Source organism: Salmo trutta, chromosome 13 (assembly GCF_901001165.1).
Source record: "Salmo trutta chromosome 13, fSalTru1.1, whole genome shotgun sequence".
Classification (NCBI taxonomy): domain Eukaryota; kingdom Metazoa; phylum Chordata; class Actinopteri; order Salmoniformes; family Salmonidae; genus Salmo; species Salmo trutta.
The window spans coordinates 50,191,271-50,205,457 of record NC_042969.1 but is presented as its reverse complement, the minus strand read 5'-3'; the positions used below and the strand labels follow the sequence as shown (position 1 = coordinate 50,205,457).

The window sequence follows — 14,187 nt, the reverse complement described above, 5'->3', positions numbered from 1 at the left end:
CCAGTTGCAGAGAGTTGGAGAGCTCATTCTATCTGTCCACTGTGCTGCTATGAAACGCTGACAGGCTCATAATCCATATTGTACATTCGCTCATACAGTGCTAATCTAAGATCCCTCGCAGGTTGGAGATTAACTAGTAGCATAGAGATAGAGAGAGAGAGAGAGAGAGAGAGAGAGAGAGAGAAGGGAGGAGTGATCATGCTGAGGGATAAGTCAACAGAAATAGATATAGGCAAATAGCATCACAATGCAAACACTGCCCAGGGACAGGAGAGAAAGAAGGGGAGAAAGACAGAGAAGGAGATAGAGTTGGCACCATACAGCCACATACACTGCACATAAAGACACTGAGACAAATGCTAGGAATCCAGAAACCACACCAACAAGCCAGGTTTACAAAGACAAGGACGGCCACAGTGATTTCTGCCAGTATCTCGTGAAGCCCACCTAACCTCTGAAGCCCACCTAAACACTACTCTACAGACCAGAGTCAACACATTTTCCACCTGCTCAGCGTGTCCAGCTAAACCCACTCCCCTAGACCTGCTGCGTGGGAGACAGACTGGGAGAAGGAGGAGAGAGGGGAAGAGGAAGACCAGCGGCAGGTCAGGAAAGAGACTTGAGCGGCGCCTCTGAGGAGCCATGAGGACGGCCAGGCGGGCCAGTACCGTGGAGGTGCCCTCCTTCCTCCGCCAGCTAGCCAAGGAGACAGAGAAGATGGTCACCTTCTTCTTTAAGGGAGGACAGAGAGATGGCCAGGAGGGGAGCGAAGAGGACTTCAGTGATGAGGATAACGGGCCAAGTGTCTACTTGGACCGGCCCATCCTGGAGAAACACGCGACCGAGGGGGGGTCTCAGTGGGGGTTGAACTATGCAACGGCCAGCATGCAGGGCTGGAGGGCGCAGATGGAGGACGCCCACGCCTGCATGCCGGAGATGGGAGGGGAGCTGGTGGAGTGGGGCTACTATGCAGTGTTTGATGGACACGCTGGCAACACGGTGGCACAGTACTGCTCCCGCAACCTGCTGCAACACATCCTCGCTACAGGTACCAAATTGGGCCGCGCACTTTGACTAACTGATTTATAATCATTGTAGGCAGTCTAGTTTATTTTCACTTGGAAGGAATATGTGGGCATGTAGGGAAGCATTTTACAACACCTGTTTCCGGTGTATGTTCTACAGACATAGCTACAGACAGATATTGTTTGATAGATCAATGAACAACTTCTTTGTCTTAGGCAGGGGTGTCTTCCATTGGAGCAATGACAAGGTGTGCAGTAGGCTTTGTGTATGGTGTTCTTGATCTAAAGTTGTAACTTGAACACCAAAGACAATATCACTCTTGGTTTTATGTATCATTCCTAAACATTAACATGGTAGCACAACATGGCTGACAGCTGTTGTTGTTGAAAACCTCTTGATCCTTGTTCTTGGCCCGAAGTATGAGATACTAAATCTGACACTTGTGCCTACAGTGTCTGCTATTTAACTCAAGACAAACTTTAATCCTAACCTACAATGCTTGAATTAATCAATTAATACCACAAGCAAGACAGACAGACAGTGACCTCAGAGGACTACAACAACGTGACCTGAGCTCTGAGATTTGGGCTCTGGCAGGGCACCGACAGTGGGCATTTGTCCCTTGGAACCAAGCTAGCAAGGCTGGGGGTCAAAGAATTGTATTGTAACTATGTGTAGTTATCCTGTAGTTGGCCCCACTGTAGTTAACTTCTGTGTGTCGATTTTAGGCAGAGCGACCTGATATGAATTAGAACCAAATTATGTGTATTTGTCACCTATAGACCAGGTCGTTAACCCGTATTGATCTCTCCTGCCTCCAGGGCGCGTAAAGGCAGAGGAGGACCCTGATGACGTGAAGGAGGGGATCATCGAGGGCTTCCTGGCCATTGACAGCCACATGCACACACTGACGCGCCAGGAATGCTGGGAGCGCAGTGGCTCCACGGCGGCCGTCGTCATGCTCTCGCCGCAGTATGTCTACTTCGTCAACTGTGGCGACTCGCGGACGCTCCTCTGCCGTGACGGCCAAGTCATCTTCTACACGGAGGACCACAAGCCCGTCAACCCTAGGGAGAAGGAGCGAATACAGAACGCAGGTGGCTCGGTGACCCAGCATAGGGTCAACGGCTCCCTGGCCATGTCCAGGTCCCTGGGAGACTTTGACTTTAAGGAGGTGGGGTGGAGGTCCCAGACTGAGCAGCTGGTTTCCCCAGAGCCAGAGGTGTATGAACTGGAGAGGTCCCCGCAAGACGAGTTCCTCATAGTGGCTTGTGACGGCGTGTGGGACGCCATCGGCAACGAGGATCTGTGTGCATTCGTCCGCAGCCGCCTGCAGGTGTGCAATGACCTGAGGGAGATCTGCAACCAGGTCATTGACCTCTGCCTCTATAAGGTCAGTGTGTAAATGATCAGATCACACTACATGCAGAATCACAATGATCCTAAACCTCTGCCTCCTCTATACGGGTACATATGCAGGACCAGAGTATAAACCTGAAAAGGGGTACAATCACACTCACTAATTGCCAAAGTGAGTAAATTGCAATGATAACTGGACATTGTATGGAATGTCAGAAGGTGCCGGGGCTGAGAGGTTTAGAGGACTTTGGCTGTATCTTCGGGCAATGATATCATCCCAAGGTCTTGGCTGTCCTCTCCCCTCCTGTAGTCTTGGAGACTAATACTCAATGTTCAGATCAGTCAGAGAATTTAACAGCAGGACACAGCCAGGTGGGTACAGCCAGGTGACTTACACTGCACTGCAAGGAGTCTGCTCCATAGCCAATGGCCATTTTCTAAATACAGGCTAAATGTTTTTTTGTTTTTTTTATCAGGGTGTCATACTGAGACCAAGGTCTATTTTACAGATGAGCCCTGAATTACATACATTACAGAAAATACACGCATCAAAATATAAATGCAAAATGCATGAAGAAAGAGAAACCCGGTAATAAAAAACAAACACATTCATCAGTAATAAGGTCCTAAATCAGCTTTATGAATTTCCCTAGAGGCACCCAAAAATCAAATTTAAGGAAATTTAGAAGATTCTTCCACAAACAAGGTGCAAGAAAACTAAAAGCTGATTTACCTAACTCAGTATAGACCAAAGGAATTTCCAGAGTTAGCCATCCCTGAGGCCAGATGTGGTAACTCGTATGTCTAAAGTTTAGTAAAGATGTTAGTGGGAATTTTTGTAAAAAGGCTTTATAAATGAAAACATAGCAATGTATCAACCTACGTGACATAGATGTCAAAGAGGTCCAACCAACTTTCTGGTAGAGAATGCAGTGATGAGTACTAAAGTTGTTGCTCATGATAAAGCACAGTGCACTATGGTAAACTGCATCTAACGGCTCTAATGAAGTGGCAGATGCGTTCATAGATGATAGGAACGTCGACTGAATAATCTACTTTCTACTATTTAGCGAGAGAGAAGAGGCCCATTTTTATTCTCAGCTTCTTAACCTCTTTGGGCTAGGGGGCAGTATTTTGACGTCCAGATGAAAAGCGTGCCCAAAGTAAACTGCCTGTCACTCAGGCCCAGAAGCTAGGATATGCATATAATTGGTAGATTTGGATAGAAAACACTCTAAAACTTTCTAAAACTGTTAACATAATGTCTGTGAGTATAACAGAACTGATATGGCAGGTGAAACCACGAGGACAAAGCATTCTAAAAAAAAAAAGATTCAGCCTACCACTGATTTCAATGGCTGTCACTTTTATTACAAGGCGAAATACTCCCAAATTGCAGTTCCTAGGGCTTCCACTAGATGTCAACAGTCTTTAGAAAGGGTTTCATGCTGTTTTTTTTTTTAAATGAGCAAGAAATGTTAGTTTTTCTAGGTGGCTCCCATTTTGGCTGGAGTGTTTTCCATGCGCATGGACGAGAGCGCGTTCTTTTTGTTTATCTCCGGTAAAGACAATAACGATTCTCCGTCTTAAATTTTATCGTTTATTTACGTATTAGGGTACCTAAGGTTTGATTATAAACGTTGTTTGACTTGTTTGGAAAAGTTCATTAATAACATTTGGGATTCATTTTGTATGCATTTTGATGGAGGGAAACCGGTGGATTATTGACTGAAGTGCACCAGCTAAACTGAGTTTTTATGGATATAAAGAAGGACTTTATCGAACAAAAGGACCATTTGTAATGTAACTGGGACCTTTTGGAGTGCCAACAGAAAAAGATCTTCAAAGGTAAGGCATATATTATATCGCTATTTCTGACTTTCGTGTCGCAACTGCCTGGTTCAAATATGGGTTTCATGTTTTTGTATGCGGGGCGCTGTCCTCAGATTATCGCATGGTGAGCTTTCGCCGTAAAGCCTTTTTGAAAGGATTAACAAGAAGTTAAGCTTTATTTTGATGTATTACACTTGTATTTATATGAATGTTAACTATTTTTATTTCTGTAGTTTGAATTTGGCGCTCTGCAATTTCACCGGATGTTGTCAAATCCCGCTTAAGGGATTTGATCCCTACTAACTCATCAATATTATTTTTAAATGACAGCCTTTCATCTATCCATATGCCCAGATATTTATAAGCAGGGTCATGACCAAGATGGACACCATTAGAAGTACATATTCTAAAATCATCAGACTTATTGTATGTGCTCTATACTCTTAGAAAAAAGGATTGCAAAAGGGTTCTTCGGCTGTCCCCATAGGATAACCCTTTTTGGTTCCAGGTAGAACCTTTTTTGGTTCCTGGAAGAACTAAGGCTGCTGCGGTGACTGTATTACCACCACACCGGAGGTCACGAGTCATGAAGGCAGTCAAATTCAACGTGACCATTTAGTCACAGTAACTAGGCTTCTCCAAGCTCTGATGCTGCTGATGGTCATTAGTAGCCTACCAAACTTGCTAACTGCCTGGTACTCAGCACTCCATTATCCCTCTAATCACTCTGACATCAATGCAAATTGAAAATCGAAAATCTAATGAAACACTTCATGAGGGCCCATGAGCTTATGTTGAGCAACATTTCTATAGGCTATGCAGTTGCACGAGAAAACAGAGTGATTGCCTCTATTAAAAAGAGGAGGATTCCATCAGATTTCTATAGGCTAGGCCTACTATATTTACTTCTCAACTTCCCTAATATTGAGCACATTGCTTATCTTTACAACAGGAGTATAGCCTACTTGGCTGGCATGAAAATGAACCAAGGGGAAAGCATCCGCCATTTGCTATTTAAGTGCATAGATGACATGTATTTTTCCCCCTGCCCCTGTTTCGAGACAGGCGCATGATAATGGTCCATTCTAAATAAAAAATGTCACACATATTATTTAGTATATGTAAAGAAAATTAAATCAAGAATAGTCTGAAGGGTGACAATATTAACCTATCGCTTCTGAATTATATATTTTCACCCAGCGTAAGGCAAGAAACAATTCCTTTTTTTGCGACTTTTTCAAATCATAGTCACACACCTCATGTAGCCTAGCCCATATGCCTATATGCCTTGATAAGGTTTGTATCACAACAAGTGGCCAAATAACTTCTTAAAATTAAGCACATTAATACGCTTTACAAGGGGTAAAGAGCCTAACTGGCAGATATAAGCAGAGTGTGAGTTTCAAGTTTGGGGAAGATAATTTTCATTATAAAAATGCACCTTTATAATAAAAGCATTGCATGCATAATCGCATTTGCGGTCACTTTTGATAATGGTGTTTTCCCACTAATGGAACATTTGTGCTTATAGCCTACTGCCATGTGTGCATTGTTGAGCTTATAATGTGAAAAAAATAGCCTAATAGTTAATAAACATTTTAAGCTAAACGTTCTGATCTGTTGCATTAGCCACATTGCGTAAAAAATATTTTGGGATACTAGTGCTTCTATTAATTTGTGATCCTTTTCAAGAAACTAGGCATATGTCGCAGGTCACTACTTCACAGGAGAGCCCTTGAACATAAACTTTTTTTTAATCAAAATGCGGTTTTTGGCAGAAATGCCTTCTGGATCATGTGAACATTCATGTGCCTTAATAACAGACTTGTATGCCATCTGTAAATAGGAACAAAATTATTCAATTATGAGCCTAGTTGTTTTAGCCACAGAAAAAGCTAGCAACCTTCCCGATAACCATGATTGGCTGAGATAATGAGTGGGCTGGACATGCCGAGAGATGAGTTTGGATTGGTCTGCCATATAGCACTCTTCTGTCTATTTGAGCTGGTCAGTATGTGTAGGTAATCCTGTCAAACGCGGCTTTAAAAAAAAAAAATTGCATAGTAAAACATAGGTGTTGCTCTCAACTTTCTGGAGGACCGAGTTTTGAAATTAGTGGAATTTAGGTATGATAGCTAAGGAGATGGAAAAAACATCTGTCTTCGGATTACATCTTCAAATGAAGGGAAACCATGGCAACGGTGATATGAGATGCGTCCATCCATGATGTATACGGGTAAGCTAGTCTAGCTAGCTACATTTTCAGATATTACACGTTTCTAATTTTGACAGAAAGTGATTTAATTTCAAGTTAAAGTGTACTGTTAGCTAGCTAACGTTAGCTGGCTGGCTCGCTAGCTAATGTTACATGTATGACCTTATCATTTGTATCTCAGAGACATTTGCTTGTCTAGTTATAGCCTAATGTTAGCTAGCTAACATTGAACCTGGTTGGTTAGTAACATAATGAGTTGGGATTATGGTTCATTGTTTAGCTAGAGTGTGCAAAGCTATCATCAAGGCAAAGGGTGGCTATTTGAAGAATCTCAAATATAAAATATATTTTGATTTGTTTAACACTTTTTTGGTTATTACATGATTCCATATGTTTTATTTCATAGTCTTGATGTCTTCACTATTATTCTACAATGTAAAAAATAATAAAAAATAAAGAAAAACCGTTGAATGAGTAGGTGTTCTAAAACTTTTGACCGGTAGTGCAGGAGTACCTATTTATTAGGTTAACCGCAGAATAGCTGCATATGCGCACTCCCTCAAATTGTTTCGAGAAAATATACTTTCTATTTAATTCAGCTTTGTTCAATTGTATTCTTCATACTATAAAATAATAGAAAATAATGCCACGGAATTCTAAGAAAATCTTGTCTGCTGAATGAACTAGTGTAGTCCACAGCCGTTTGGCATAGCCAGATCAGGACCTAACATAAGGACAATTCAGAGTATGCTATTCTGTTATTCTGAAATAGACTACATTTTCTTCATAGCATGTGTCTTTAGACCTGTCTAAAATAAATAATGCATTTATTGTAAAGGCGTAGGCTGTGTTATTGGGATTTATTAGACTTTTTAAAATGTAGATGTTCCAAAGGCCTGCATTAGTGACTTGTGGAAGCCAGGAAATGCTAAATGTGTTTATGTTCATTAACGGTCAATTACCGTGACACCGACAGTTATTTGCTTGGCAATCACCGATTGACAAAATTTTGTAACCGCCACAGCCCTAGGTAGAACTCTTTTGGGTTTCATGTAGAACCCTCTGTGTGAAAGGTTCTACATGGAACTCAAAAGTGTTTTGCCTGGACCCAAAAAAGGTTTTTCAAAAGGTTCTCCTATGGGGACAGACGAATAACTTTTTACACAGATAGCACCTTTTTATCTAAGAGCGTAGAGAACAATATGTACTTCGTTTTACCTGCAATCAATACACATTTTTAGGTCAATAAAGTTTTTCTGTAATACAATGAAGGCAGACTGTAGTTCAGATAGAGCCTGGTCAACCGTGGGGACAATAGCATACACAACAGTATCATCGGCATACAGTGCAGGTTAAACTTTTGTTACAGACAAGTCGATATTGTTAACGTACACAATAAAAAGTACAGGACCCAGAATCTACCCCTGCGGGACACCTTTCGTAATATCCAGAAAACCTGATTTAACACCATCAGTAGATACACATTGAGTTCTAACTGTCAAGTAATTTTTAAACCAGTTACATGCAGCCTGGTCTAGGCCAATTGAGGAAAACCTCAGAGTTAGCAGTGAGTGATCAACAGTATCAAAAGCCTTTGACAGGTCAATGAAGAGGGCAGCACAATGTTGCCTTTAATCCACACAGTTAACCACATAATTTATAACTAGAGATGCAGCGGAGATAATGCTATGACCTGGTCTAAAACCCAACTGATGGACATATTAGAATACATTTCAAAGATAAGAAAGAGCATAGCTGAGAATGAATCAAGGATTCTAATGTGTTAGCTAGGCAAGAAAGTTTAGAAATAGGGCCAGAATTATTTAGGCCACAAGGGTCACCACCTTTGTGAAGGGGGAGTACATGATGGCACTCAGCACTGGACAGGGTGTGTGTTGAAGGGCCTACATAATTACATAACTGCTTACATGATGCTTGGTATATTAGCTATCTTATTCAGGTCCGCTTATGCTGGTTAGGACTTACAATGGTACGTCTTAACACTGGCACGACCTGTACCTGTCCTCTAAATAGCAGGATTATGAAAGGGAGCTATAGAGAGAGGGAGAGAAGGACAGAGGTGAGGGCAACACAGTGAAGGATTATGGGTGAGTGTGTGTGTTAGACTGTCAGGGTCTCAGGGTCACACCAGCTCATAGCTAGGCCTATTAACCTGGCCAAGAAGAGCGTCACTTTACCAATGGCAACAGAACAGGCTTACCTCATTTGAATCTGTACTTAAGCTAGATGGGATATGTTGTAGCACACAGTGAACCTAACTTCTCAGCTATGTGACATGAGATCACAATAACCAATTAGTCCCAGTAGAGATCCTATTAAATTACTAGAAGGCCTATGTCATAATCCCTCAAAGTTTCAGAATGGGGTGAAAATGGCAGCCATCTTGGTCAAGGAGAAATCCAGAACCAAATTGGAATGAATGGCAGTAGAGGCAAAGGTGATGCATTTCCTGCTTTTACTTATGCAGGAATATAGAAGTAAGGCATGTGATGTATCAGAAATTGTGTCATAGAATTATAGTTAAGCGAAAATATTGTAATATAATAATGAATACAGTTTTACAGTTTTATAAATACAGGTTTATTAATAGCCTCCAAAATATATGTAAAAAGACAAATGTCACAGATTTAGTTTTTGGGGAAATCTATGAGTGCTATTATATGATACATTATCAGTACTTCTTGCATTTACTCATCAACTGATTTGAACCAGTGTATGGCTATGGATTGACTGCCTTCTTTGAATGGAATTTTGGAATATTAATTCATGGAATCACTCCTAACTGGCTTGCTAGCTAGCTAACACAAATACAGTGCAGATAAATTATTCACATTCATTGTTTTACACAATATCTTATCACAGCACTGGCAAACCATGGCTGAATTTTCGGACCATCATTATATTTTAGCCATTTAGTATGCATAGTGGCTTATAGGAGAAGCTTCATATGAAGATTCATGTCCATTCTGGTATACTAATTCCTAATTCTACATCCCATTGTTCCATTGTGACCTGTTTCCAAAATTCACATTTCTGCTTTCTGCCAGTACACAATTATGAGATCACAATATCTTTCCACCTGTAGTGTCATGTAAAAATCTTCCCAGCTGGGAAGATCTTTACATGACACAGTGCATTCTGAGACTTCATAGTCCTGCTCTCCATTGTGATGTCATAATGACACTTATTTTCTTCACTGTTTACATTATCATTAAGCAAGCAAAAGAATATTCCTCATCATCATATTATTCCTCAAGTAAACTTCAATATCAATAATGGCAGCTTTATGTTAGCTTTCTTTCATCGCATTTCATTTAGCTTCTCAATGTTTGGGGTAACAAAGGACATCATTGAAATGAATCATACGCCAACAAACAGTGTTTCCTATTCACATAAAATGTTGACTGATGCTTCTGTTACAAGAGCTCATAGAATTGTGCCTCTGTCAAGCAAAGGCATCATTCCTGCACTCCCTCTTTGTCGCCTCCTACAGGGTAGTTTGGACAACATGAGCATCATCATCGTGACCTTCCCTGGCGCACCCCAGGTTTCACAAGAGGCCCTACAACAAGAGGCCGAGCTAGAGACACTCCTCGAGGCCAAAGTGGAAGGTAGGTCTTTCAATGGGCTTTTGATTTGCGATTAAGCTTACTATGCAGCTGTAAACCATCTTGGCTTGATCTCACTCACAATAGGCTTTCATATTAGTATGACATCACATCAAAATGAAACTTGATAACAATAACAAGAACTCTGAGACAATGGCAGCTTAATTCTCTCCTCTGAGGACAGTGACTGATCATTACATAACTCACTTCCTGTCTCTCTGTCTGTGTGTGTAGAGATTGTAAATTTGATAAGGTCGCAGGACAAGGACCCTGACCTGCTGTATGTGATGAAGTTTCTGGTCTCTGAGGACATACCTGGCCTGCCACCAGGGGGAGGAGTCACCAGCAAGTAAGTCACTCACTCACAACTCATCATTCAGAGTTCAAAAAGCAACACAGAGGCCTAGATGTGTGTGAATGAATAGGGGTCATTTGTAATATTAAATGTTCATAATTTGTCATAACTCGTTCTCTTTTTCCTTTGCAGAAGAGACTGTGTCATCTCTGCGTATCAGAAGTTTGTAACGCCCTCCAGATCTATGGAACCAACGGTAGGAGACGACCAAACATAGGTCACACACTCTTGCACCATGTCTTGCTAAACACATCAGTGCAAACTGGACTACAAAGTAACTAAGTTACTGTTTTTCACTGACACATCATTGACTTGTCCCATTCCCGGGACATCGGAGGATCTGAAGAGTCCAACTAGTCGTTTTCATGTAAATGTATTCTTTAGCCTCACGCATCCATGGTGACCAATTCCAACTGGGGACTCTTTTCAGCTGAGGAATCAGCCAATGGCTAAATAAAGAAATATGGTGGGAGGGGGTTTGACCTGGGCCTGCCCTTAGCCAATCATCTCTTCTCTGTTCCTCATGCACACTGTCTATCAACAAGTCTACTGTATCTTTAGAAAATATCAAATAGTTAGCATTTTCCAGTAAGGGAAGAATGACATATTCTAAAGCTATTCTTTAAAATACATGACAATTAGACATAATACTTTCTAACTTAACACTTTACAGTGCCTGAGTAGATCTGGTTACTTTTCTTGAAGACTAGAAGCTTGTGAATAAGGCTGATCATGTGATTTCATTTAAAAGATAATTGATATGTTTAAGTGGTGTGAAACTCCATACTACAGCTGTAAATCAAGTTGACGAAACACCCCTTCAACCATCGCAGACCAGCGAAGGCTCCGATATGGATGTGTTCCTGTGAGGGAACATAGGTGACATGAATAGATGTGTGTGTGTGTGTGTGTGTGTGTGTGTGTGTGTGTGTGTGTGTGTGTGTGTGTGTGTGTGTGTGTGTGTGTGTGTGTGTGTGTGTGTGTGTGTGTGTGTGTGTGTGTGTGTGTGAGAGAGAGGATAACAACAACATGGGGTGTGGGATTATTGCCACACGTACTGTACCTCATAAAATGTAACGTTTTGCAGTTCAAAGTGCAGATGCTCACAGTTAGACATGATTTAGACCAGTGTGATGCGTAAAGTAGTATAGCTATAGGTAAATCGTTTTGCTGTTTGCATGTTTTCGTTTCAATACATGTCATTGCGCTGCCTTACAAAGCTCTCTGTAGTTGTATGGTTAATTTATTCCTCCTTTGGATCATACCAAATGGATGAACATAGTAACTGTATTCCATGACAGATGTCAAGAAGAACTAGACTATAGATCCAACACTGCTGCAGCATATCTGTTTGAATTCTATGAAATCAGGAGGAAATAGGATCCAAGACGATTTGACAGCGCAACAGATTACTATGAGATCTTTCACAATTGTATGTCAATTGGGGCAATAAATGAATGAAATAAAATTACATTCTGTGAACAATTTTGTCTTGTTGTTTTTGATGTAGCGGAGTGAGCTCTTACTCCTAAAATGTTTGATTACCATCCAACTACAGCCTTCAGACTGATAGATAAGGCACTACAGGGTTAGACTACGGACCATGGGAGAAGAAGACAACACAGTTCCATAACCAACCATTGATATCGTTCCACAACTGTCTTTTGGCCAGTTGTATGTATCTAAACCAGGGGTGTCAAAATTCATTTCATGGAGAGCCTAGTGTATGCTGTTTTTTGTTTTTTCCTTTCAGACCTAGACAACCAGGTGATGGGATTTGCTTACTAATCAGTGACCTTAATTCATCGATCAAATACAAGGGAGGAGCAAAAACCCACTGACCACCGGGCCTCTATGGAAAGAGTTGGACACGTGATCGAAACCAACAAGTAGGGAGCTGATGTATATTTCTCAGCACCAGTATATCAACAGTAATAGAAATATCAAGGTATTGGGTTGAATTTGGGACCATTTAATCATCTTATTCCAACATGGAGTTATTAGCCATCAAACACACACACGCATAGTTGGATGTCACACAGTATGGTGTTGGTTGTTACAATGTTTTGTAGTAGTTTATTCCTTTTGGTAGCAAGAAATTAAGCAATGTAGCTTAGTCTTAAAAATAGTCAAGCCTTTTCTATGACGATCAAAATTCAGCATTTTATGCCGTGAGAAAAACATATGACTTTTAGTAAATTGTTTGCACATGTATTTGTGGGTGTGACAAATGTGAGAGCGGCAAAGGAGGGTAGGGTATTCATATTTTTAAATGTATTCATCTTATTAATTCAAAAGGTAAGCCAAAATATATTTTTTTCTTTCACTGATATAGGGAAATTGCGTTTTGTATGTGTCAGGCAGTGGCGACCCGTCATTCAGGGCAAGTCATTTTGGTATTAACATGTGTCACATATCAGTTTGCAAACAGTGTAAAAAAAAAGAAAGAAAAAAAAGTCATTGAGTTAATAAAGCCGCATACAAACATGGTCTCTTTTATGCTTTCTTGAGTAAGGCAGCTTCATAATGCAGGTGTTTCAGCCTAGATCAGTGCTTTCTGTGGTGGTGGGGCTAGCCAGCAGAAAATACAGAGCGTTGCGCCTGATTGGTTCAGTTTTCTGTCATGATTGGCTCAGTTTTCTGTCACTCATGGGACAGAACGTCATCCCCAATTCTAAGGTTAGAGCTCAAAAAATGTTGCCCCTTTGGGTTCTGCCATATATTTATATTAGAGGTGCCCATCCAAGAAGGCTCAAGGACATTGGTCACAGATAGAATGACATCAAATCACATTCTAGCTACAGTGGCTTTGATTGGACTGATCATGTCAACATCATACTTTAAAAATAAAGTCGACAATGAAATCCTTTTCAATCGTTGTCATATGAAGAGAAATTAGAGATAAAACGTCTCGGTGCTCATTGGCAATTGGACATAAACATTACACAACAAGTTGGAAATAGCAAATTCAACAATGAGTGGTTTGGGAAGGAATCAGTGGCTAACTGTAAGTTTAAGACAACTGAGAACTCGGGAAAAAACGAGCCACGACTGGAAAAATACGAGTTGAATGACTGTTCAAAACGTAACAGTAAATCCGGCATCTTTCTCTTTGATGATAAAATTTGCCCACGAAGGACCGCCGTGCCACTTTCCTGTTCAAGCACATCACATAGTGAGTCCAACAATGTCTTATGCTGCTTCATAAATTATATAGGATGCCAGAGAGATGTATACAGTAGCTAAAGTACTAATAAGTGTATGTTGTAAAGAAAGCTGTTGGTAGCCCATGTGCCTCATCCTAATAATTTGGTCTATTTTCACAAATGCAGTATTGTAAACACATCGTTCATGGCCGGTGTGTGCTTGTTTGCCTATAACCTGTTTTAGAGAAATGTAATCATTGAATATTGTAAGAGCTTTCATTGTCCGCTTATATGTAAGAACGGCCTATGTTCTGAATTCTGTCGCTGTACATTTCAAAAGTGCTGAACAAATAGTTATATTGACTAAGTCTATTGTCTCTCGCTCATTAATGTCTTAATTGAAATTATGAATTGCCTCTTATCTGCTTGTCGTCCCCTTATGCCATAGTTTGTACATCTCAATTGTCAGTAGAAACCACATTTGTTGAAGCAAGTCAGCCATATCAGCTATGTTTTTTTTAAAGGCAATAAATGAGGCTGAATGAACTGTAGCAGTGGTAAGGTGTTGGGACTGCTGTAGGCCCACCGAGGTAAAGACTGTTTCAGATTGAATATTCAACAGAT

General features: G+C 40.8%; 1 protein-coding gene across 1 annotated transcript; it reads left to right on the top strand.

Moving 5' to 3' along the window:
* Positions 1-234: 234 nt before the first annotated feature.
* Positions 235-11,375, top strand: LOC115205948 (protein phosphatase 1A). The gene is made up of 5 exons (XM_029772397.1): positions 235-1,048; positions 1,848-2,419; positions 9,948-10,065; positions 10,297-10,411; positions 10,550-11,375. Exons 1-5 carry the CDS (start codon positions 643-645, stop codon positions 10,632-10,634), a joined length of 1,296 nt encoding a protein of 431 aa, XP_029628257.1. The 5' UTR covers positions 235-642; the 3' UTR covers positions 10,635-11,375.
* The last annotated feature ends 2,812 nt before the right edge of the window (positions 11,376-14,187 follow it).

Bases quoted from the DNA above. Each gene is read 5' to 3' on its own strand.
- LOC115205948 (XM_029772397.1), top strand. From the start codon at position 643: ATGAGGACGGCCAGGCGGGCCAGTACCGTGGAGGTGCCCTCCTTCCTC. The intron at 1,049-1,847 runs GTACCAAATTGG...TCCTGCCTCCAG, and splicing joins GCAACACATCCTCGCTACAG to GGCGCGTAAAGGCAGAGGAG. The intron at 2,420-9,947 runs GTCAGTGTGTAA...CGCCTCCTACAG, and splicing joins TTGACCTCTGCCTCTATAAG to GGTAGTTTGGACAACATGAG.